Genomic DNA, 26,591 nt, shown 5'->3' with positions numbered 1-26,591 from the left:
CAGCCCGCAGGAGGAATGCTTGGCGAGCCACCATGAAATTCAATTCTTCTTATCTGACCAGTCATCCTCAAATCTTCCCCAGACCTTTCTGTTCAATGGGGTCATTTTCTCCATTAATGTGACGGCGGAGAGTTAACTCTTCCAATTGGGGTCTGAAAGGGGTGCTGCCCTTGGCAGGGCAAGTCTCACAAGCTGAGCACTGACCCTCTTTGTCCCCCCCGTAGGTGATGAGCAGCCGCTTCCTGCCCTACGAGAACATTGTCACGGATGCTGTTCTAAGCCTCGATGAGGATACGGTGCTTTCAACCACTGAGGTGAGACGTCTTCCCGTCCAAGTCTGCTGCTGGCTTGCTTTCGGCCTCTGCTCTTCACAGTTTCTGTGCTTGCTGCGTAGGTGGGGATTCCACGATCAGCCGTCTCTGACATTAGAAATATCAGAAGCTGGCTTCATACTGAGCCAGACCATTGGGGGTCCACCTAGTTCAGTGCTGTCTACACTGTCCGGCAGTAGCTGTCCAGGCTTTCAAGCAGAAGCTTTTCCCTGGAGCTGCCAGAGTTTGAACCTGGGACCTACTTTCCTTTTTAAAAATATTTTTTTTATTAAAGGTTTTCTTACGTTACGAGACAAATAAGCAGAGAAAAGTACGATTTAGCGGGAAAGAAAGGGGGGAGAGAGTGTGATGCGGATGTTGTTCTTTCATTCTATTGCCTGGTGGTAGTATAGGGATTGTGTCAGTATCACAGGGATACGTCCTTTGCAGAGAGAGAGAGAGATTAGGGGGTCCAGAACTTGGTTCTGCCAGTTGCTGTGGGGACCGTCTTTCCTGAAGGACATATGATCTGCCATTGAGCTATGGTCTTGAACTATGCCTTCACTACGGTATTACAGTCGTACCTCGGAAGTCGAATGGAATCCATTCCAGAAGTTCATTCAACTTCCAAAACGTTCGGGAACCAAGGCATGGCTTCCGATTGGCTGCAGGAAGCTCCTGCAGCCAATTGGAAGCCGCGGCGGACGTCCAAGTTCCAAAGAATGTTCACAAACTGGAACACTCACTTCCAGGTTTGCGGCGTTCAGGACCCAAAACGTTTGTCCCGCAAGGCATTCGACTTCCAAGGTACGACTGTGTCTATCGATGCAGCTCCATTCAGTCCCAGCGAACACAATTCCATGGAGCTGGGCTGCTGCATTGCTGCAATTCAGTCACTCACTGGCTGTGGGCCCATCCTTCAGCATCCTGTACTGAACTCGGCTCCTTCCCGTGTCTGTCGGGTCGCAGGTTACATTCCACGCTAACAGCAAACACAGTCTGGTTGCAGCATGGCCCGTCTTCTTAACACAGGCTTTCAGGCTGGAGTTGACACTTTCCTTTCCTTTTAAAGAACGGCACATTTTCTCATCCCCAGCCTTATTGCCTCTCCCTCTCTCTCAGAGCAACACCATTGCTTTGCACAGCAAACATTTCCACCCTGGTGCCTGTGTTTGATTCCTGCGTCTCTCCTTCCCGCACATCAAGAGCTGAGCCCAATCTCTCTTTAAATGAAAGGAGATTCCTCGAACTTGAGAGTTGTTGTGCCCAGAGCAAGATTGTGCTGAAGGAAAAAGACACAGAGAGAGAGAGAGAGAGAGAGAGACTAAAAGCTCGCTGTAGAAAACCAATTTTTACAACTGGGATGAGTATTGATTTCTAGCACCTCTTCCCGCAAAGAGAAGGAGGAGATGGGCGACCGTTTATATAAGACTGCAATATATCGGAAATACATTATTAATGGCAGCTGTGGAAAAGCTTTGGGTCTTTATTGTCCCTTTCGATTTCGGCACTTTTCTTCTTGTTGTTCTCTATAGCTCCTTCCCTCTCCCTTAAAGGGACAAATTCTCCCCTGGAATTGCCAGACGCTGCTGATTTGAAGCTGTGTGTTGCTGGGCCTTCAACTCCCATCAGCTTCAGTCAGCTTGGTTAGTAGCCAAGGATGATGGGATTTGGAGTCCAACCCTATCCAGGCAGCCACAGGCTCTCCATTTCCTGCTTCAGAGATGAACACCTTTCTTGCTTCCAAGGTGGTAGAAGTGCTTGTGTTTGGGTGACCCAGTTCACTTTCTCCTGCATTATCTGCGTGAAACTAACGAAGCTCCAGCTTCAGGGCCCTTAATTCAGGCGAGGCGCCAGAAGCAACTTCAGTCCACATTGCTTAAAAAAAAATGGGCCTAGTAGACCCAATTTGAGCGGCGCGACTCAAATTAATTAATCTTTCATTGCAACAATCCCAAAGTTTGAGAGTTAGTAGCACAGACATTATAATGGTGTGGTGATTTGCCATTGAACAACCCCATTGAAGAAGATTACAGTGGTTACCCAGACCTCGTTGGTGGTTGCAAAGGGGCCCCCATTTTCGAGAGATCCAAAAATGTAGGTTCGCCCCTGGACTCCATGTAGCTTATGAGTCTAAATCTTCTTTTAAAGACATTACAGCAATGGCCAAACATAATGTTCTGTATGACATGAGTCTCAAACGTGGAGTTATCGTTGATGAAGCCAGATACTTTAAAGCAACTTATCCCCACCTGGTGCTGTTCAGGTGTTCTTGGGCTACAAATCCATCACCCCTGACTATGCAGTCCAAAACATCTGGAATGCCGCAGGTTAAGAGAGGCTGCTTTTAAATTTCTTGAATTCCATGCCTGGCATGCACACACACACACAAAACCCATGAAAGCAAGTGGCCTATTATTGCCCAATTTAACATTTGACAGTAGTCTCCAGTTTGAAACCTGCTTTCAAATCTGAATGATAAAAACCTGGAAGGGGGGGGAAAGCCCCAAATGGTTTTGTTCTGTTCTTTCATCTTTTATCGTTAATGAAGGTTTTGCCCTTTTCATTCATAATGAAATGAAATATTAAGCCTTTTCATTCCTCTGGGTGAGAGTCCAAAGTTCCATCTCCCATACTGGGAGGGACATGTGTGAGTCTCGTAATTAGAAATCTGTGTGGGCTGATGGGGAGGGAGGGGGAGCAGGTGGCAGAGGCCAGTAGGTGGTAGGTTGTTTTCTCCGCCACCCATGCCAGATAATCTGTATTGCATCCGCTTCGGAGGGAAATGATTAAAGTGAGCTGTGAGGCTCATGTCGATCTTCCGCAATGGGAGTCGGCAGTCGTTTTGCACGGCGCCTGGGGGAGGCAGGTGGCACTCAAATCCAACTTCCACACTAGCATGCAGCAGTCCCGCAAAACCTCAACTACGCCCCTAACCCTAATTTAGTCCCAGTGGGATGCTGGAGGTAACACCATGGGGTCACAATCGATGGAAGAAGCTCCAGAACTGACATGGGAAGGGATATGGTGTCGCCCCGAAGGCCAACCGCCCGACCCTTTCGAACTCTCCCCAAGGCACCGCCAATCCTTGCTTCCCACTCCAAATGTTTTTTAATTCTGGCCGGAGTGTGTCCTTGGACTCTGAACAGTGCCTCTTGCTTTTCTAGATGGGGGCTCGAGTTGCCCCGCCCCCTTTTGCCTCTCTCCCCTCCCACCACTGGCATGGCTTTGCCTAGGGGGGAATTGATCCCTCGTGGTGAAAAGTGCTTCCTGACCCACCTAGAAAATCGATACGGAAGCTGCGGGGTTCTGTTTCCAAGCACAATTCAAAGTGTTGGTGCTGACCTTTAAAGCCCTAAACGGCCTCGGCCCAGTATACCTGAAGGAGCATCTCCACCCCCATCGTTCTGCCTGGACACTGAGGTCCAGCGCCGAGGGCCTTCTGGCATTTCCCTCATTGCGAGAAGCCAAGTTACAGGGAACCAGGCAGAGGGCCTTCTCGGTGGTGGCGCCTGCCCTGTGGAACGCCCTCCCACAACAACTACCAGACTTTTAGAAGACACCTGAAGGCAGCCCTGTTTATGGAAGTTTTTAATGTTGTTGTTGTTGTTGTTGTTGTTGTTGTTGTTATTATTATTGGTCAGCTGTTAGGGCAGTGTGGGGCAGCACCGGAGCCAAAAATGGGTGTTCTGGCTACATTCCTTTTCTCTCTTTTTTCCACGCGCTTCGCTGCCAGGGGAGGGACAGGTCGCTGTTGCCAGAGGTCTGAACCCATTGCTTTTGAAATAATGCCAAGTCCCACAGGTTGCCCACCTCTGCCCTAGATGGTAGGGAGAATTGGAACACTAGAGAGAGGAGGTTGTGATGGCCCACGACTCGCCCTTGACCTGGATTCATCATTTAGCATGGGCGCAGCATTCCTTGCCTTTCACCCGGCCACTCCCCCTCCTACTTTTCTTTTCGAGGAAACAGATGCCAGATTTTAGAGCTGACAGCCATAAGGTGACCTTTGGCTCCTTGACAGGATGATTTGGATGCGATCAGAGTTGCAGCATGAACGTTCTGCCTGAACTGCCTTCCGAATGGAAATACTTAAAAGTTTTGGGACGTGCCTAAAAGCTGCATATTTCAGGGGGTGTGCCATTCTTCACTTCCCCAAGACAGCTTTCCATTCCTAAGGATCTGATAATAACTGCAACAAGGAAAGCAAGCCATGCTTACTCTACCTTTTTAAAAGCTTTATGTTCTATGTCTGGTGCAAACATAGGCCCTTATTGCTACACCTTAATTTGAAGCATTCTTGTTTGTGGTTCAGTGCGCTGAATCTCCCATAATCCACCTCTTCAGCAAAGATGCTGTGAGACCCTCATTTCTCATAGGAAGTCAGCCACAGGAGTGCACCATGGTATTTGTAGTCGGACTTTCAGTGTTCACAATCTGCCTTGCCTCCTTGCTTCAAGCAGTTTTCGAACAGGGCGGTGGGGGGGGGTTGAGGATTTCTGGAGCTTACTTTTAGCTGAATGGAGAGAATAGAAAATTGACATTTTCAGCGGAAGGAAACAAGAACACTTCGCCACCCCCACCCGAGCCCTTCAATGAAAATGGTTTAAAGCATTGGCTTTCTTGTTCACACCAATAAACATGCAATTCCCGCACGGCACGCAGATTCTCTACCAGTTGCAAACTTTAGCTTTGCACGAGTCGCGCCTGCAAAATGTTAATGCGATTCTCTGGAGCTCTAGACTCCTGTTAACAGGAAAACATTAAAATGTGCATAATTACAGGGCAAAATGTCAAGCAGTCAGTTTAATTTACTGATGAATACAGAGAATTAATGTTTTGCAACAGTTCCCAAGATTGCAAATTATGAATTAGTGGGAAAGGTAATATTTTGTTTTGCTGACATTTTTGAGGCTGTTTGATTACCGCTTGCCACATATGTTCTGTTTGCTTCCCTTGCCTGCAGGTGGATTTTGCCTTTACAGTTTGGCAGAGTTTCCCGGAGAGGATCGTGGGCTACCCTGCCCGCAGCCATTTTTGGGACAACACTAAGGAGCGATGGGGCTACACATCCAAATGGACTAATGACTATTCCATGGTATTGACTGGAGCTGCTATCTACCACAAGTAAGAATCGGGAGCGTCACATCTGTTTGAAACCAGTCTCGGCAAGAGGAGACTTTTTTATATTTTTTTAAAAAAGCTTCGGTGCATTCCTGCATTTGCTTGGAGAAACTCTTGTTTAATCAGGGCTTTGGGAGATGTGTTTAAGACAACACATATTAACCTGACTGCCACACATAATTCCAAAATGGGCAGATGAATTGGCGCATGTCAGGCGGGTGGGACAGGAGAAGAGAATGTGGAGTCCTGCATCCTACTCCTGATTCCAACATTCACCCCAAACCCTCCCAATTTAGTGAAATGTGAGCAGGCCCTAGTCCTGGAATAGGGGGCATGTGGCACTGTAGAAGTTGCTGGACTCCAGCTCCCATCGGCCCCAGCCAGCAAGGCCAAAGATGGGAGTTGTAGTTCAACGAGATGTGAAGGGGCAGAGTTTCGCCATAACTTCCCTGGCCTTAAAGATGCCCCTTATTGCTGCTACAGCTGCCCTGGCCTTCAAGATCTCCACTAATTGCTGCAGCAGCTAAATGCTGCAACTGGTATCCAAGGATGGATGCCTCTGTACATCCTTGTGTGCACCCTACAGTGCCTTGCTTCCCACAATGCAATTCTTCACACCACAAGCACCTACTGGGCCATCGCAAGAAATCAGCCTTGTTTTACCATAAGAGTGACCAGAATTTTGTGGGTTTAGGAAGACTGCCCTCAGAAGACCCATTGAAAAACTGGGAGAGCTGGTTATGGTTGGTGAGGGGAAAATAGCCTTTACACCAGGCATCCCCAAACTTCGCCCCTCCACATGTTTTGGACTATTATTATTAGTATTATTTATTATTTATATGCCGCCCATCTGGCTGGGTTTCCCCCGCCACTCTGGGCAGCTTCCAACAAATACAAAAATACATTAAAATATCACAGATTAAAAACTTCCCTAAACAGGGCTGCCTTTAGGTGTTTTCTAAATGTCAGGTAGTTGTTTATCTCCTTGACCTCCGATGGGAGGGCGTTCCACAGGGCGGGCGCCACCGAAAAGGCCCTCTGCCTGGTTCCCTGTAGCTTTGCTTCTCGCAGTGAGGGAACTGCCAGAAGGCCCTTGGCGCTGGATCTCAGTGTCCGGGCTGAACAATGGGGATGGAGACACTCCTTCAGGTAATATAGGACTACAATTCCCATTTTCCACCACCACTGGTCCTGTTAGCTAGGGATCATGGGAGTTGTAGGCCAAAATATCTGGAGTTTGGGGGTGCCTGCTTTACACGCTCAAGATGCTCTAGTTTGTTCACCTGTTATTATTGATAGGTAAAGATTGGTATTTAGGTGGAACCGTGATGTAGCTAGGCCCTGAAAATATTTTCTCATCTCTATCTCTTCCTTTCCTGTTAGCTAGTTGTTGTTTTTAACAGCATTTCTTGTTAAAACACCAAACGAGATTCTGGAAGGATTAGAGTTCGAGTTTGTTTCATAGATGACTTTAATTCAGGGTCCGGTAATTATTGTGTTTTTCTGAATCTCTTTCATGCCGCTCGTATTATAGAAGCAGCCTAACTGTTCCCTTTCATGGGCTTCAATAGACTTCAAAAGTGCCCCCAAATTCTTCAAAAGGCCTAAGCCAAAACACCCCTTGGCATCAAGGAAGGAAGGACATGTCCCCAGCAAGAGAAGGTTTGAGTTGGCTGACCATCAAAGATGCTAAACTAGCCAGCTTTGTAGGGAGCCAGTATGGTCCTAGTGAATCAGAGTTGTTTGGAAATAGTCATCTTTGTTTATTGAGATTGCAAAAGAACAGAGCCACCAAAGGAAGCCTCGTTTTGGTTTTAAACGAGTCATTGTTTTCTGACTTCCCTCGCCTTTGAACAGCCAAGCAAGCCTCCTAGAATCAACTGTTCCTCATAAGGCTTGGTTTCCAGACCCTTGGTCATCCTGCTTGCCCTCCTCTGCACACATTCCAGCTTGTCAATATCCTTCTTAAATTGTAGCACCCACAACTGGACACAGGTTCTATTACTTTCCTTGATCTGGGCCCTATGCTTTTGTTGATGCAACCTAGAATAGCATTAACTTTTGCTACTGCTGCATCAAGCTAAGCTTCTGGTCTACTAAGACCCATAGATCTTTTTCACATGTACCATCTAGATGTCCCCCATTGTAGATCTGGTTCTTCCTGCCTAAGTGCAGAACCTCACATATGTCCCTATTGAAATTCGTATTGTTAGTTTGGGCCCAGTTCTCCAATCTGTTCAGGTCATCTTGAATCCAGATTCTGTCTTCTGCGGCATTAGCTATCTCTCCCAGTTTGGTGTCATCTATAAATTTGATAAGCATCCCCCCCCCCAATTCCTTCGCCCAAGTCGTTTATAAAGATGTTGAATAACAATGGGCCCAGGACAGATTCAGGCAAAATCTCATTTTTTGGGCAGGCACATAGGAGAATAGATTTTAGGGCAGATCATCAGATTTCCTTAGGGGTCCACAACTGGTAGCCCATGGTCAAATAAACCTACCCCACATCATGTCCACAAAGTGTACTTCTTGGTCCCCTATATATATCAAACATGTTTCCACCTCTGATTCCTCAAATTGTAGAGGATGGACTGTGGACTCTTTGCCCCCAGTATGGGGAGGGTTTGTAACTCGGTGGTAGAGCAGGTTGCTTGCAAACAGGAAGTCCAAGATTGAAGATCTGTCAGTTTCTTCCTGATGACCTGGAGAACCATTGGAAGTCAGAGTGCACAAGCCTCGGCTGAATGTATTGCTACCCTAACCTGGTATAACGAGGTTTCCTACGTATCCCTATGGCCTGAAAATGTATTGTCATTCACTGTCCCCTAAAATGCACCATTAAGGATGGATGTGCGCATGTTCCTATCCCCAAGTTCAGCAGGGCTTAACTCCAGGTAAATCTGCAAAGGATGGCCTCATCCGATCCTCACTGACGGGACTCTGTTGGGTTTTTCTTACAGATATTATCACTACCTGTACACTCATTTCTTGCCTGCCAGCCTGAAGAACATGGTGGACCAATTGGCCAACTGCGAGGACATTTTGATGAACTTTTTAGCGTCGGCTGTGACAAAATTGCCACCAATCAAAGTGACACAGAAAAAACAGTATAAGGAAACCATGATGGGACAGGTATGTGTCTAGAGCCAGCTTTAACCTTCTTGCAGCGATATACATACGGCACCCCCCCTTTATATAACCAAACACTTTTTTAAAAAATAGGTTCAGTTCACACATTCAGAGTAAGCCACCTAGCATGCTATACCAAGAGACTTGCTCCTCACCCCCCAGGCCTTTTGCTAAGTAAACAATCTATATGTCCTTTTAAAGAAGGGCTTATTTTTTGTTTTGCTTTGTTAACTATATTGTGTGTTTTTGTAGATTTATATTGTAAACCGCCCAATGGTCCTCAGATGAAGGGTAGCATAAAATTAGTTATTAATCAGAATAATTCCAAGTTTTATTGTCAGGTTGTCTGCAAACATGTAGACAGAATATTGCATCTCATCTTGGCTACTTTTTAAAACTAATAGCACGATCTAGTAATACAGGATTGTGATGGCTTGGATCATGTGAACATGTTAACCGCAGTTCTCAGGTAAATCTATCCTGCAAAGCCATGCTTCCGTCAATATGATAGAGGGCTTGTATACTTGTCAGTTAGCATGTTATCATTTAGGAGAGCCGTATCGCCTGCAAAATCAAAAAGCCTGAGCAAGTTTCTAGTCCACGAAAAGCCCCTCTCTACGCACGTGTACCTGCTTTAGTCTTCTGCAGTTTCTCTTCCAGCTGATAAAGGCCACTTTGCCTCTAAACTGCTGCCAAGTGGGAGACCATTTACAAATCTATAATAAAAGTCCTAACACCTTATGGTCTTAAAACGCTGAAAAACAAGGTATATAAATATATAGATACATATAGAACAATGAAATATTTGTGCTGTTCAAAAAATAACTCGAAGCCGTCATGGTCTGAGAGGAGGAATGTTCTCAAATTGTGCTGTGACAGATGTGATGTTCTATTTTTGAAATTATTCTTTCAAGTGACTTCCCATAAGAAAACAAGAAGATCACTTCAGAATTGTTTCTTTGCCACCCCAAAACGATTCAGCAGCTTGCATTAACTGTGGGGATGCAATGTGCGGTTCCTTCTTGGCAAGCAGCCTTTTCTTTTCTGGCTTTTGGGAGCTGCCCACAGATAAGACGTCACTGATCACACACCGGTTTTAGCCTTTGCTTGGGAGCTAGTAAATTAATTTAGAATTATTTTCATGGGCAGCACTCTTTTTTTAAAAAAAAATGGCATTAGTTTTTAAGACTTAGTGGGTCAAAATGCCCCTTGAGTGAGCATGTGCCTGGCTACTTCCCTGTGTTATACAGTGGTACCTCTACTTACAAATTTTTCTACTTACGAATGGAGCTCCGTCCGCCATCTTGGATGCGGTTTAGATAGGATTTTTTCTACTTACGAATTTTTAGATAGGGTTGCTTCGACTTACGAATTTTTTCTCCAATGCATTCCTATGGGATTCGACTTACAATTTTTTCCGACTTACAAATGTGTGTTCGGAACGCATTAAATTCGTAAGTAGAGGTACCACTGTACTTTACAAGTAACATTAAACCATGGTTTAAGCACTACAAGAAAGAGCGCCGCTGCGAGGAGGAGTTTGGGAACATCTGCTTCCATTTTATCATAACCAGAGTTTTTGCCCCTAAATGGTATGGATAGTGAAACATTAGTTTGAAGTTGGCTGGTTTCCAGTATCAAAAAGTAGCCGAAATTATTATTATTATTATTATTAATTATTATTTAAAGTGTGAGGTAAAACCAACTGTGCCTCTAGATGCAGTTTTCATAAGCACTTTCTACTACTGTATTATTTTATTTTAATCTGCTGCTCACTTAATTAATTGTTGGGACATCTTTTAAGTCAATTTTAATGGTTTGGTTTTTGCGGAGGGTTATGTGAGATTAATTGAACACTGCAGGCCTATCCTTGACCCCCGTTTGCTTGATTTCTCCTCACAGACCTCCAGGGCTTCTCGGTGGGCCGACCCAGACCATTTTGCTCAGAGGCAGAGCTGCATGAACACTTTTGCCAGCTGGTTTGGCTATATGCCGCTGACCCATTCTCAGATGAGGCTCGACCCCGTACTCTTTAAAGACCAAGTCTCCATCCTAAGGAAGAAATATCGAGACATTGAACGACTTTGAGGAGCCCTGCTGAAAGGGGTTGGGGCAGGGGGCGAGAGGGAGAGGGGGGGGTTAAGCGGACTGTTCACATAGCCCGGCACAAGCCCACCGCTGACTCACGGAGCCAGACTCCCAACCAAGAACAAAACACAAACCCTCTTGACACGCTAGTGGGAAATGCCAACTCCAAAGGGGAAAAAAAAACAGACTCTTTGTGCTGGACAGCTTCGAAAACCACCTCACGGGCTGCAGGTCGCTCAAGACTAGGTTGTGTACAGTTTCATTATGGAACATTAAATAATTATTTTTTGAAATGATTGCTATGCAGGTTTAAACTTTTTTAATGATAAAAAAACCCTATTAAAAACAGAGTTCTTTCTTTAATCAGAATTGTGTCGGTTGTTGTGTTGAAGGTCGACAGGCTTCATCCTTATAAAAAGTCCCCACCCCACCCCCGACCCCCCCGGTGTGTAGGTGGAAGGGTTGTTTTTGATTTTGTCGACAAGAAGAAAATCATGGGGTGGGGCAAGGGTGTTAATGGAAATGGATAAAAACATAAGAGCCCTACTGGGTCAGATTAAAAGTTCCATTTATTCTAGGATCCTGCGCCCCATCATGGCTGGCCACATGGGAAGACCACAAGCAGGGCAAGAGGTCGATAGCAGTGTGCTCCTCGTGTATATGTGGTGCTGGAGGTAAAATAATAGCCACCATATTTACCCCCTTCAGTGAGATCTCTTGGGGAGAGGTCTTGCACTATGCCAGAGGGAGCCCATTCCACCAACAGGAAGAACAGCCTGGCAGGAAGTAGAAAATATGGTAACCCTCTAGTAAACAAATGGGATTTTCCGCAGTTCAAACCATGTTCAAGCCAGCTTAATACTTTGGGGGGGGGCATACATAACTGCAACGTAAGAAAGTAGTCATCTTATATACATAAAAATGTAGAGGGTCCATGTTTGTGAAGAAGAAGAAGAAGAAGAAGAAGAAGAAGAAGAAGAAGAAGAAGAAGAAGAAGAAGAAGAAGAAGAAGAAGAAGAAGAAGAAGAAGAAGAAGAAGAAGAAGAAGAAGAAGAAGAAGAAGAAGAAGAGTTTGGATTTGATATCCCGCTTTATCACTACCCTAAGGAGTCTCAAAGTGGCTAACAATCTCCTTTTCCCTTCCTCTCCCACAACAAACACTCTGTGAGGTGGGTGGGGCTGAGAGACTTCAAAGAAGTGTGACTAGCCCAAGGTCACCCAGCAGCTGCATGTGGAGGAGCGGAGACGCGAACCCGGTTCCCCAGATTACAAGTCTACTGCTCTTAACCACTACACCACACTGGCTCCCTTTTCTCCAAAACCGCTTACCTGATTGGCCTCAAATTTGGCCACAACCTCACATGTGGCTGCAGGAGTGTTTCCATGCACGTACATAGGACAGAACACACCTAGGGCAGGTAAAAAACCTGGGTTTCTATTAAAAAAACTGCACCCTCCAGTGGAAATCAAACTCACCTACGAGAAAAATACTGCCACAATCCCGCCCACTCCCCATCAACCGACCCACCACCAGCCCGCCCCAGGGGTGGAGGGAGTCACAGGGAGGAACCGAGGGGTGGGGGGAGGAGGGGGTACAGGAAGGGGGGTCACAGGGATCTGCTGGCCGATTAGGGGGAGGAGGGGCCACTGCAACATGTGGCAGGGTACAGCTAGTACACAATAAAACATGAAAAACACAAAAGCAAACTCAACAGTTTCCACATAAAGATAAAGATACAAAATGCCAACAGCATAGAATCATAGAGTTGGAAGAGACCACAAGGGCCATCCAGTCCAACCCCCTGCCAAGCAACTACGATCACCCCCGCAAAAACAACAAAACCCAAACAACCCCCAAGTCTGATAGTCTGTTCAGCAGCTTCAGCTTCTGCAGTTGGAGTTAGTCTGGGCCCCGTTGTCCCAGAACAGGTGGGCCTTCAAGGTGGGGAGCAGGTCCTCCAGGACTCACGGCCAAGTAGCATCTACTCTTCTTGTTGGGTGGGATGGGAAAAGGTTGTAGCTCAATGGTTAGAGCATCTGCTTTACATGCAGAACATTGCAGGTTCAACCCCCAACATCTCCAGGGGTAGGGCTAGGCAGGCATGCCCTCTCTTAAATCCTAGACTGCCACTGACAGTCAGGATACAGGGGACAGGACTGAGCTAGATGGTCTGATAAACGAGGTTGACAAAGAGTAAAGGTATATTCTGAGGCAAAAAAGGACTGTGAATATGAAAAACAAAATGGATATTTAAGCTACTCACAGTTTAGGGTTTGGACATAGTGCTTAACTGGTTAGTTGGGGGGGGGGTAAGCTTTCAGTCTCCTTGGGGCAATGTTGGGGGGCAGAGAGCACAAAAGCCAATAAATATAGTTTATAATTATGTCTGAATAAGGTAACTCCAAACTCTTCCTCAAATAATTCTTTCCGTTTTTTCTGCAATCTCCCTATCCTCTGCTCCTTTCACACCTTTGTCATTCAACCGTCTGTCTTCCAGGGCTTCTTTCCTACTTTGGGGCTAGTTGATTTTTTTTTTTAAAAAAAAAGTTTTTCTTCACAATATCTGTCTCTATTTCTCTTGATTTCAACGTGTTTGTCAACACTGTTGCTAACATTCCAACTCACAAAGCAACCGCCTGCACATTCTCTAAAGATTTAAGCCCCATTAAACGCATCAGGATTTGCTTCTGACTAGACTTTCTTATGGATATGGAACAACTGATTGGTTCAAAATTAGGAAAGGAGTACAACAAAGCTGTATTTTGTCTCCCTGCTTATTTAAATTATATGCAGAATTCATCATGCGAAAGGCTGGACTAGATGAATCCCAAGCCGGAATTAAGATTGCTGGAAGAAATATCAACAACCTCAGATATGACACCACCTTAATGGCAGAAAGTGAGGAGGAATTAAAGAATCTTTTAATAATGGTGAAAGAGGAGAGCTCAAAATATGGTCTGAAGCTCAACATCAGAAAAACTAAGATCATGGCCACTGGTCCCATCACCACCTGGCAAATAGAAGGGGAAGAAATGGAGGCGGTGAGAGATTTTACTTTCTTGAGTTCCATGATCTCTGCAGATGGTGACAGCAGTCACGAAATTAAAAGATGCCTGCTTCTTGGGAGAAAAGCAATGACAAACCTAGACAGCATCTTACAAAGCAGAGACATCACCTTGCTGACAAAGGTCCGTATAGTTAAAGCTATGGTTTTCCCTGTAGTGATGTATGGAAGTGAGAGCTGGACCATTAAGAAGGCTGATCGCCGAAGAATCAATGCTTTTGAATTATGGTGCTGGAGGAGACTCTTGAGAGTCCCATGGACTGCAAGAAGATCAAACCTATCCATTCTGAAGGAAATCAGCCCTGAGTGCTCACTGGAAGGACAGATCGTGAAGCTGAGGCTCCAATACTCCCTGGAAAAGACCCTGATGTTGGGAAAGATGGGGGGGGGCACAAGGAGAAGAGGGTGACAGAGGATGAGATGGTTGGACAGTGTTCTCGAAGCTACAAACATGAGTCTGATCAAACTGCAGGAGGCAGTGGAAGACAGGAGTGCCTGGCGTGCAGTGGTCCATGAGGTCACGAAGAGTCGGACATGACTAAACGACTAAACAACAACAGACTTTCTTAGCTCCTGCCAAGCTAGCAGTTCGAAAGCACGTCAAAGTGCAAGTAGATAATAGGTACCGCTCCGACGGGAAGGTAAACAGCGTTTCCATGCGCTGCTCTAGTTTACCAGAAGCGGCTTTGTCATCCTGGCCATATGACCTGGAAGCTGTACGCCGGCTCCCTTGGCTAGCAAAGTGAGATGAGCACCGCAAACCCAGAGTCGTCTGCGACTGGGCCTAACGGTCAGGGGTACCTTTACCTTTAGATTTTCTTAGGGCACTGTTCTACTCTGCTGCAGTTTACCTGGAAGTAAGCTCAACTGAAAATGATTTGGCTTCTTCTCTGCGAGTAAAGAAAGGTGCTTAGCATCAGGCCACAGAATACTTGAACTGCAACACATCACTGTGCCCTAAGAGATCTTCGCAGCGATGCAAAATATGTGTGAGCTCGTCAAATTATGGGAGCTGTTTATCTCTGATACGTGGCTTGGCATAGTCCCTGCCCCCTACAGTGAATAGCTAAAATAATGAATTTGGCTTCCTACATGTGAATACCCTTCACCATTCTTTCTGTTTACAGATAGCTAATTAAATAAAAGACAATAAACGGCTTAACTCCAGGATGATTTCAGGAAGGTACAGGGCATTTTCTCCTTTGTAGCACGTTTCCAAGACACATCCGACTGCCTCGGCAAATATGCGTCTCGCAGACAACCTTGGAAAAGGCTGCCCCAGATTCAGGAATTTGCTCCCAAGCAAATATCCCCATTCTAAAGGCATCCAGCCAGCAGTGTCCCCATTAGAGGGAAAGACGCTTGCAACAGTGGGGCAAGTTGGCGATCTGGTTGGTTTATGTGGCAGGGCGGATCCGGATTGTATGGAGAGCTCTACCGTGTTTCCCCTTTTTTAAGACACCGTCTTATAACTTTTCTCTCTCAAAAAAACACAGGGTGTCTTATTTTTGGTGGGGTGTCTTATTTTTTTATTACCAGTATGGTTTTTATTATGGTATGTTTTATTATTGAGGAACCAGGCACTCCAGTTGACCAAGTATTTTGAGCACATCTGTCTGTATGATTTCTCAGTTGTCTTTAGGTAGACAATTGAGTTTTGTGCTGGATCCTGTGCAATGATCAGCCCAGCAAACCATTCTAAAGGGAAGCCAGTTGCAGAGTTTCCAAAACTTCTCATGGCAAAGAAATGAAGCAGAATTTAGGAGATAATTTTGTACTCATGTATAAAAACACAGTATCATTTACCATACTTCAAAATGGATGTCACAAGCATCTATCTTGTACTTGGGACTAGGAACGGAAATAAAATTATCTCATAAATGGTGGTCCTGGGGATTAATCAAGAAGAAAAAGGAGGAAAAATGGTAACCCTACTTGTACCTTGCAAAAGTACAACTCAAAACATATTGTTAGACTACAGTGCAACAGCAGGATTGCCAACTTATTTTTACTGGCTCTGCTCATGTGAGTGTAAGAGCAACCTGCTGTGCAAAAAATAAACTTCCTTTAACTAGTCCCCATTTTCAAGCCCTTTGCTGCTTAGTGCAAAGCAGAAGAGGGCAAAGCAAACCAGCAAGCAGGTGCAATTGACGCTGCTCTGCCCGACTTCATTCTGCATCCCTCCACGCTGCCCACGATTCTTCTGCCCTGGGGTCAACTCACAAACCCCCAGCTTCTCTTCTGCCTGGAGAGAGGGCTTCATCCAGGAGTCTTTTCCAACGCTCCAAGCTGCAGCCGCCAGTTCCGGGCGGGGGGAGGCAGGCAGACTTCCTTGGCAGGGCCAGGCGGAGGCCGCTGGCTCAGGCGTTCCGCCCGGACCGACAGGGCGCTCCAAGTGCTTGGCGCTGTGGAGCACTTGGCGCGCTCCACGCTGCATCCGCCAGTTCTGGGCGGCGGGGAGGCAGGCCTCCTTGGCCGGGCCAGGGGGAGGCCGCTGGCTTAGGCACTCCACCCGGCCCGGCAGGGCGCTTGGCGCGCTCAGCGCTGCAGCCACCAGTTCCCAGACACAAATGCCAGAGGGAAACAGAGCTTCCCTGTTCCTCCGCGCTGCTGCTGCTGTGGCCGCTGTCTCCTCCTTCCGCTTTGGCAGCCCTCGCTGCAGCTTCCCGCTTTGGCGCGCACTGGCCTCGTCAGCAGCCACGCGCGCACGCTGCCGCCCTTCCACACGTTTTCCCGGGCTCAGCCTCGGCAATGGAATTCCCCCCTCTTCGCCCAGCAAACTGCCGCAGCAGCAGCAGCTGTTCCCGTTAACGGGCTGCTCCAAGCTGCTGTCCCCTATTCCGGCCACAAGCAACAAGCCTCTCTCTCTCTTTCCTCCTGCTGCTCGTGCTCCGTGCGGCACTGCTGCGCACTTTATCGGCGCTGCAGCAGCCGCCGCCGCTTACAGGCGCCGACCTGACCCGGCAGGCTTCCTCCTCCTGTCGCGGCCGGCGTGCTGGGTCCCGCTAGCTGGCTGGGGCGCGCGGAAGTATGGCTTATTTTCGGGGTATGTCTAATAGTTCTCAAATGCTTAAAAACCCTGCCATGGCTTACTTTATGACTACGTATTAAAAAGGGGGAAACACGGTAGCATGGAGCTTAGAGACCGAGCTGCCCTCCATTCAACACGTCCCTCGCTCTTGTGTGCTTTGCAGAGCTGTTCAACTTGGGTTGCGCACAAAGAAACCCTTTTGTGCATGTTCAGTTGCAAAGAGAAGTAGCACGCCTTTTCCCTTTTTTGATTGCGTGCGACAATTTTTGCCAACGGAATGGCTTTTCAACTCACGAGGTTCCTGACAACGACTAAATAGATGGGGTGGGGAATTAGGGCCGTTTTTGCCCCTTTTCACACCACTTCTTGGTTCGTGGTGATGTGCATGTGTGCAGTCGTGTGTGCCTTGAACGCACGTAAATGGGGAGTTGCCTGCAATAGGACTTGTAAAAGTAAGCAATAAAACCCGTTGACTTCCACCTAAAAGTTTGAAGTGCCACTACTCAAACCTAAGACATCATATTCCAAAATAATTGCCACCGACTCCAGTTAGCTTAGAGCTTGTTTGCCCCCAGTGTTATATTTTGTGTGTGGATCATTTCCACACATCTAATTAAGTCCTCTGCTTGAAAGGCTCTTGGGAGCCTGTATTTGAAGATGTCCTTCCTTTGAAGAACTCTCTGTCCAAGACTGGATGAAAGGTAAGGATGAGAAACTGGGGTCTTAAGTTGACTATCAGCAGTTAAGCAAGATTGAATGGGCACACAGACCAGCTTATTCGTTTTCCCCACTATGGTCAGGTGTATCGTACTTCTATTTATCATAACCATTTTTATATTTGCATCTAGGAATATGAATTAGCAAATGCAAATTTTATTCAAATGAATCATCTCTTGCACCCTCTTTTCACGATGCATTTCTTCCTTTTGGGCCATCCTACATCTAAAAGGGGGCACGGGTGGCGCTGTGGTCTAAACCACTGAGCCTCTTGGGCTTGCCGATCAGAAGGTTGACAGTTCGAATCCGCACAATGGGGTGAGCTCCTGTTACTCTGTCCCAGCTCCTGCCTACCTAGCAGTTTGAAAGCACGCCAGTGCAAGTAGATAAATAGGTACCACTGCAGCAGGAAGGTAAACAGTGTTTCCATGCGTTCTGGTTTTCGTCACAGTGTCCCATTGCGCCAGAAGCAGTTTAGTCATGACCCAGAAAGCTGTCTGTGGACAAACGCCGGCTCCCTTGGCCTGAAAGATGAGCGCCGCAACCCCATTGTCGCCTTTGACTGGACTTAACCGTCCAGAGCTTCCTTTACCTTTGTGTTGTTGTTTAGTCGTTTAGTCGTGTGACCCCATGGACCATAGCACACCAGGCACTCCTGTCTTCCACTGCCTCTCGCAGTTTGGTCAAACTCCCGCAGTTTACCTTTACCTTTGCCTTACATCTAAGGACCAGTCTCGAATGAAACACTAAACTTGAATCAATTTCCATGAAGTGAAACGAAGGAGTTACCAGTTGGGGGAGGTCAATGCATTTTTTGTCGTTGAACTCATTTCTAAATACTCCTTGCATGGATTCAGTGTGAATGCAGTTCATTTTTGAAGGAGAGCTGTTCGCTGGGGAATAGGCAGAAAACGAATGGCAAATGTCCAAGATCAGGGAGTTACTGGCTTGCCTTGTAAGCATTTGGCAATCTCCTGATACCGTGTCCATTTCTCATTCCAATTTTAATATTATCATAACGTCCCCCCACCCTAAAAGTTAATATTTAACTTTTTGTAAAGATTTTATCTTGATGTGTCGAATGCACAGCTGCTGGGAAGGTAGCTATCTACCATGAAGATCATGAAACAATTCTACCCGCTCTTGACAGTACATGTTTTTTTTAACTCAGACCACTCGGGGGATGCTTTTATTATGGAAGTGTGAGGCTAGGATAACCAGCTTTCAAACAGACACCAAATCCACTACCACTTTTATTAAGAAATGGGCAGAAAGGGCTTTCTGGGGATTTATTGCAACAAAACCTACGCACATCTTTTTAGTTACTGAAGCTGACTTCCCAAAACAATGTTAAAACCACTGTCTGTATTCCCAACAATAATTACACCCAAGCAGGGAAGAGCTTCTCTGAGTGCCAAACCCTTTGACTAATAACGGAAATGGCAGCAAAACCATAATGTAAGAAATTAATGACGGGTAGGTGGTGCTGTGGGTTAAACCACAGAGCCTGGGGCTTCCTGATCAGGAGGTCGGCGGTTCAAATCCCTGCAATGGGGTGAGCTCCCATTGCTCAGTCCCTGCTCCTGCCAACCTAGCAGTTCGAAAGCACGTCAAAGTGCAAGTAGATAAATAGGTACTGCTCCAAGTGGGAAGGTAAACGGCGTTTCCGTGTGCTGCTCTGGTTTGCCAGAAGCGGCTTTGTCATGCTGGCCACCTGACCTGGAAGCTGTACGCCGGCTCCCTCGGCCAGTAACGCGAGATGAGTGCCGCAACCCCAGAGTCGGTCACGACTGGACCTAATGGTCAGGGGTCCCTTTACCTTTAAAGCATTTACAGTTCAAACTGCAGGCAAGCAGGACAGACTTGGCCTGAGGTTCAAAAGAGGGCAGCGGCAAAGGCCCTTTCCCCAGATCCCACCCACCTAACTTCTCAAGACGGAGACACTGGATGGTGGTGAAATACCTTGACAAAAGGTCTCAATGAATGGGCGAAGGAGCCGAGCTGATTTCATACATGAGAAAATGGGCCTCTAGATGCCTTGGCCCCCAGTGATGGTTGACTACATCTCCCATTACCTTTGATCCTCAGCCCCTGCTGGGTATGGCTGATGGGATATGGAGTCCCACAAAACTGAGGGCCATGAGTTTCCTCTACCCCACCATTTTATGCCTTTCCTTCACTCATGCATATAAGCATATTGCTTGTTAAAGGAATCATGCAAAGCCCTTTAAGAGCCATTTAAAAAAGCAGCACCCAAACAACCTTGGAATAATGCACCATTCTGTCAAACTGTGCTCATTATTAACTTCTCGTGGTTGCTCTTTTCCTTTTTAATTTCAAATAACACAAAAGTACCGTGTTTCTCATATTTTAAGGCATCCCTAAAAAATAAGGCATGGCAGGATTTTCAAGACCTTGCGAAATATAAGGCATACCCCAAAAATAAGACATGAGCAGGACCCGGCAAGGGCAGCAGCGCGCGCTTTGCCGAGCTCCAACGGAGCGGAAGCCGGCAAAGGCAGCAGTGCGCGCTTTGCCGAGCTCCAAGCCGGCGGCGGGCTGCTGCTTTCCCGCTCAATTTCGACAATACTGCCACAAGCGAAAGGACGCAATGACGATGCCACTACTCACGACACTACTTTCACTTCCACCCTCCTTCTGGGATGGTCCATCCGACCCCACCTAAGGGCGGGCTTAATGCGGGGGCCTCGAGCCGCCATGTTGGACTTAACCACCAGGATTGTTCTAACGACACCGCTTTTGGAATCCGTTCCTTCCCCCCCTCCTGTGCCGAGTTGGTCCCTGCCCCCTCTCGCGAGACTCGCCGCCGGGTCCGCTCTCGCGCACATGGCCCGGTGAGAGGGAGCCTCCCCTGCGCGCGCGTCTGCGCTCACCCTCCCCCCTCCCTCCCCCTTTTCGGCCCAGCGCGCCGCCTTGCCTGTTCGTGCGCCGCGCGTGTGAGGCGAGCGGGAAGGCAGGAGACCCAGGAGAGCCTGGCGGCCGCCGAGAACCCCACCACCGCTCTTCCCGCCCAGGACGAGGGGCCCGGAGGAGGAGAGCCCGGCAGCGGAGGAGGAGAAGGAGAAAGAGGCGGCAGCAGCAGCGGCGACTCAGAGGCCGAGCTGCTGGACGGGCCTTCCGCAGAGGAGCCTGTGGGGAAGAAGGAGCTGGAGCCCGAAAAAGGCGGCAGTGAGGAGAAGGAGGAGGAGGAGAAGCCGCGAAGCAGCAGCCCGCCGCCGGCTTGGAGCTCGAGCCGGCAAAGGTACCGTAGCAGCGGCGCTTTGCCGAGCTCCAACAGAGCGGGAGCTGGCAAAGGCAGCAGCGCGCACGTTGCCGAGCTCCAAGCCGGCGGCGGGCTGCTGCCTTTGCTGGTTCCCGCTCAGTCGTGGCTCGGCAAAAAATTAGACACCCCTGAAAATAAGCCATAGGCTTATTTTCTTCGGAAAAAAAATATATAAGACATGTCTTAAAATATGAGAAACACGGTAGGATACAGGGTGAAACACTTTCCCCCTAAATAAAAGATTCAGGAAGCTTGCTTCATAACAAGTCAGATTATTTGTCTCTTTAACCCAGTGTTGTCTAAACTCTCTGCCAGCAATGTTGGGGGGTTTCAGACTAGAGTCTTTCCCATGCCTACTTGGCAATGCCAGGGAGCGAACCAGGGCAAAGAAACCCTGTGTGGTGCCACTGAATGCTCCAAGCAATAGAGCTATTGTGATGGACTCTGACATTAGACCTTCCTGGGGAAGGGCAGAGCTAGATCCTGCCATAACTCAGTGGCAGAGCACCTCCAGGATGAATTCCTGACATCTCTACATAGGACTAGGGGGAAACCCCTGCAAGAAAGCCTGGAAAAGTCCCTGTTTGTGTTGATAATACTGAGGCGGATGGACCAATGGTCCAAACTGGTATAAGGCTTAAAGTCAGTCTGGAACTGGAGGAACTTAAATTTCACCCTGTTTGAACCATTAGGGAGCAGGGGAGTGAAAATAAAACAGGATTCATATGACACACACCCAAAAAAAACATATCTGACCACACATGCACTCCCCCATCCTGGCCGAAACAAGTTGCCCAGGCTTTGAAAGTGGCAACAGAGCTGCCATTTTGCTCACACAAGCCCTAGGATTGATCTTGTTATGAGTGCACTTTCGTTGGCCCAGTCACTCCCTGTGAGCCTAATCTACCTCACAAGGTTGTTGTGCAGATTAAACAAAGAGGTGGGAGAAACCATGTAGGACCTCTTGAGCTCCTTGGGAGAGGAAGAAAAGGCAGGATAGGATTGCAATCTATATATATATATAAATGTAGGCATTGCGTGCGCAGAGGTCACAGCCTTTCTCCGTAACCGTTGAACTATAACGTAACAAATTTGGCCACAATGTTCCATGCCCATCGGTGAGGGATCTAGCATAATTTTTTTTCCAAAAAAGCAAACCTTTCATACCTAAAATAATGATTAAACACACAAAAAAGTGGCGCCCAAGTTAGACGTCACCAGCAGAAGCTCTGAAGACTCCAGCAGCATCCAATAGAAAAGAAGCTGCGTCTTTGATAACCGCCGAAACGGGCGTTACCCCTCAAAGCCAGATGATGGGAGATACGCCGAGCACAACAAATGCCGCAAAACACCCCACTAAACAACCCACCCCCCTCGCCACCCCCACAAACCACACCTCGCCGTCCAAACAAAAAAATCTGCAAGGCAGAGCAGACCCCGCAGCCCCCGCTGCCGCTGCCTACACGGCCCAGACCCCACCCCGCACTGCTCGGCAGCGCCACCCAAAAAAACACCTCGGCACCGCTGACAAAACAACGTCAGCCAGGTCAGGACCCTCGCCCGCCGCCGCCACCACCATAAGCCGGACCTCCCCGCCAAACCACAAGGACCCGTTCCCACCGCTGCCACCGCCACCGCCACCGCCAAAAGCCAAACCTTGCCACCTCACCAACAACCCCGTGAGGCAGGCAAAACCCCAAAGGCACCACCAAAATAATACCACCCCCCAAAAAAACACCATACAAAAACCATACAGGTATTCATTCCTTCCCCTGTGATTCCCCCCACTCTCTCTGGACAGATGACTTATCCTGCTCCCTCCTCCCCCCACCCCTGGCTCATCCCTGTGACTGTCCCCACCCTGTCCTGACCCATGAGGTATTATTGTTTAAGGCAGGGGACTAAATTTTTTGGGGTGGAGGGGGTTGCAACACCGACAGATTTTCTCCAGAGGGTTGAGAGAAAGCTCCTGAGTAGATTTGAAGGTATGCAGAAAGTGTGCAGAGGGAGGAGATATTCTGTTGTGCAAGCAGAAAGCTCCTAAATCTGTTCTGAGGGTTCTCTCAACCTTCTGGATCAGATTTGTGGAAGGCTCAGGGGCTGCGTGGGGAAAGAAGGGAGGAGAAGTTCTACTGCACAAGCGGAAATCCTAGCGCTAAGAGATTTATTTAGCTGGATACTGCCTTTGAATGCAAATGTTTGCCACTGTTATTATTGCCACAGGAGCGTGATGGTCTGCAATCACACAGTTCAAAGCTGGAGTTAGTTCTTCATAGCAAAAAACACGATCTCCACAGATTTGGTCAGTTGCCAGGCCTAATCAGCAGAGTAGCTCGCTCCTGGCGGTCTTACTCCAGGAAAATCAGTTGCTGAGACTGAAAGTCCCCACCTCCTCACAGCTGTCTAAGCCCCCTCCTCTCCATGGCTGTCTGGACCCCCTGGCCTACCTGGCAGACAGACAAAGTTCCATGACCAGAGGCCAATCCTCACAAGCAAAGTCCAAAGATCAGGAAATGCAGTCTGGGGTCAGTCTAAATAAGCCAAGATAGAAGTTCATCAGTCAGGATACAGTCTGGAGTCAATCCCGAAGTAGAAACCAGTGAAGGTCCAAGGAGAATACCAGATGAGGTTTGTATTGTGTCTGCACCTGGGCTTGATTTGGCATGTGAGCCTCACCTGCTCTCAGCTTGCCCCACCTGAGGAATCACATGCCTCCTTCCCCACCTGGGCAGCTAGCGAACTAGGCTGCAGGGCCTGGCCTGCCTCTGATTCCTGGAGTGCCCTGCCCGCTGTTCCCTATGTCTCAGGACCTTCCCTGTTTGTGGGGATGGGGTCTCTCTGGCGAGGGGGTCCCGCTGCTCAGCTTACTGTGAACTGTCCCCTGTCCCCTCACCATCCTCTGTCACCCTGTGAGTGCTGGCTAGACAGCTAGCTCTTGTGTGACCTACTCCCAGCTGCACCTCTCACCAGGATCCTCTTCCTCCTCCCCAAAGTCCTGCCAGTTCATGACAATCGATTTTTCCAAGCAATCGGAGACTGCGCCAGCACGCAGCCAACCTCTCTTCCACCCATTTCATGCCTCTTCTGGTTCTGGGAGACAAGGGAGGAGGGGAGTTCATCACAGCAGGAGGGGGAGGTACCCAGGACTTTCCACCAGTGACTCATCTCTGCCTCTCTTTATAATATATAAACATATATTATACAGGTTGCTATGGAGAAAATCCATTAAAAGGTAATTGCACCCAAAGGAAAATAAAAAATATATTTATGGGGAGGGGGTGCCATATTACCAAAATCCACCCCCCACACCTTGAGCCTAGTCAATTTCAACAGCGCCTGAAGTGTTAAAATGGTTTCAGTGTTGAATGAACACAGCTGATGCTGAATGCGCATCATTTGCAGTCTGGTACCCTACCAGAGTACAAAAATATTTCCTGGTTCTTAGAGTTTATCACATCCTAGAATAAAGGAAAGGTGAAGCAGCTGTCCTGTCTCGGTAACAACCTTTTAACCAGGTTGTTCTTGAGCCGGGTCAGTGAACTACAGTATATTAAATTGCCTGGAATAAATTGGCTTTTGTAATATGCTAATAAATTAAAAATAAATAGATGTGCCATGCACATTTTTGCCACACAGCACATTATCATAAGTGACACTGAGAATTCCTTATGGTCTGGGATGCAACGCTCGTGCACATTTGTAAGCGTGGAACAGAAAGTGAAATACGTCCAACTTGAAATGGAAGAAGATGCTTTCTGCCCAATCCATGTTTTTGATTTGAACATTAGCTGATAGCTCAGTCGATAGAACATGAGCCTCTTAATCTCAGGGTTATGGGTTTGAGCCACACATTGGGCAAAAGTTCCCTGCATTGCAGGGGGTTGGACTAGATGACCCTCGGGGTCCCTTCTAACTCTGCATTTCTATGAATTGCAGAAATGTGAACGCCAATGGATCATCTCGAAACTAAGTCCTGCTCAGTGTAGACCCACTGAAATGAATGAGAGAAAGCCAGCCACGTCCATTAATTCCACTGGATCTCCTCTGAGCAAGACAGGATACAGTACAACTCAAACATCCAGAGTCAGCTGCAATGTCACTCAGTTTCTATTAATGGCAAATCAGATTTGTTGGGAGTGGGCAGCCAAAGCACGAGGCCCTGGGGTAAGGAGGGAGCACTGAATCTTCAGATAGGAGGCAGTAAAGGGAAATTACTGCCCTCCTGCCATGCATGGCCATTGAATGCCTGTACCAGCCCCACCCCTGCCCAGAGGTTTGCATAGTCGGCTCAACCCATGTCTCCAAAAGCCCAATCTGTGGCAGGGAAGAGGTGGATCCAGCTGCAAATCGCTTCAGAGGCTGCATTCCTCTCACCCCAATGAGTATACCGTATCTCGTCTTTGCTATTATTAATTTTTTGGTTCTCAACAAAGCCACTTTCCCCCCTAGCTGTTGTGAAACTGCACAGCGAGTCTTAGATGGACTGCCTTCTTCCATTTCTTCACCACAAGCATGGTCGTGTCCATTCTGCTCTGAGGAAAACTTGGGCCACATTCACAGCGCACATTCGAAGCACTACGATGCCATTTCCAACAGTCGTGGCTTCCCCCAAATAATTCTGGGAGAGGCAGTTTGTGGAGGGAGCTGTTAGGAGACCCCTGTTCCCTTCTCAGAGCTCCATTTCCCAGAGTTCCCAGGGAAGAAGGGTTGTTTGTTAAACCTCTCTGGGTATTACAGCTTTGGGAGGGGAACAGGGGTCTCCAAACAATCCTTAATAAATCCCAGGATCCTTTGGGGGAATCCATGACTGTTTGACTCTTGGTGCTTTAGAACGAGTAGTGCGAATGTGGCCTCGGTGGAACACCATCCACAGAGCCTAACTCATTTCGAGGCCCCCTTCAGAGATGCCAGAGATATGGGTTACGCAGTGGGATATGTTTTGTTGAGTGGGGGGACTTATCATTTCAGCAGGCCTTTTTTTTTAATGGCTACCAACCAAGCTCCTCCTTCATGCCTGTTGCCTCTTGCGATTCTTCCGACTCTAAGCTAGGAAAATCACCGGCTATATTCCAACTCCTACACAAAGGAGCAATAACCCCCGTGGGGAAAGTGGGTGTGTGGAATGCCTTGCGCTCTGTCTCTTTCTTCCAACAGCGCATTTTGCTGTAGTCTGTCACCGTCAACGCCTGAACCAGCCTCCCCTGCACCTGAGGAAGCACCCTCTGCTTTCCAAACATCCTTACAAGCTCATCTCCTTCGGATTGAAATAGCTTTATAAGTCAGCCTGCCAAGATGCTTATATTGGCCACCGTGTATTATTTGTAAAACAAACAGTGTGAGCATTCTAGGCAGGCTGTGAGCAATGGCCTGTGGTGAACAGCCCCTTCCTCTCCACTTGCACAACACCAGATATGTGCGTCTTCCTCTGATCATTCAGCCGTGCTCAGCGGGGAAGGGAAAAGGTTCTGTGCATGCTTGGAGACGAGGGCTAGCCTGCGACGTTTTGCTGCCTGAGGTAGAGGTGAAAGAAGGCCCTGTTTTCTGTTTCGCCCTGCATTCATCACATCCAGTGTTGTCTCGATCCTGCTGCAAAAAACAAAGCACCTGTGCTATGCATCTTACTGCCTGCTGTAAATTATGGACAGGATTCACCAGCAAACCCCACCAGCAGAAGCCCTGGGTGTCCAGGGTGGTTAAAACAAAACAAAACAAAATATAGAAATGGCAAAGAACCCCCAAAGGACTCTCCAGATCGAGAGAATGGGCTGTCCGATGGCAAATGCAATTCAACGTGAGCTATGCAAAGGAGATTCCTGCAGATGTCTGGAATCCCCTCGATTCCA

The 26,591-nt window shown here is 47.7% G+C and overlaps 1 protein-coding gene across 1 annotated transcript in view; it reads left to right on the top strand.

The window, feature by feature from the left end:
• The window catches only part of EXT1 (exostosin glycosyltransferase 1), a 260,361-nt gene extending 249,346 nt beyond the window's left edge, over positions 1 to 11,015 (top strand). Inside the window, exons 8-11 of the mRNA XM_035124490.3 lie at positions 225 to 314; positions 5,278 to 5,438; positions 8,396 to 8,567; positions 10,467 to 11,015. Coding sequence (XP_034980381.1) covers positions 225 to 314; positions 5,278 to 5,438; positions 8,396 to 8,567; positions 10,467 to 10,652 — 609 coding nt within the window. The 3' untranslated portion in view covers positions 10,653 to 11,015. The remainder of the gene's footprint in view (positions 1 to 224; positions 315 to 5,277; positions 5,439 to 8,395; positions 8,568 to 10,466) is intronic.
• Positions 11,016 to 26,591: the final 15,576 nt, after the last annotated feature.

The sequence above is a fragment of the Zootoca vivipara genome, chromosome 8, assembly GCF_965207765.1.
Source record: "Zootoca vivipara chromosome 8, rZooViv2.hap1.1, whole genome shotgun sequence".
Classification (NCBI taxonomy): Eukaryota; Metazoa; Chordata; class Lepidosauria; order Squamata; family Lacertidae; genus Zootoca; species Zootoca vivipara.
The sequence above is the reverse complement of the archived record's forward strand: the minus strand, read 5'-3'. Positions and strand labels throughout refer to the sequence as shown.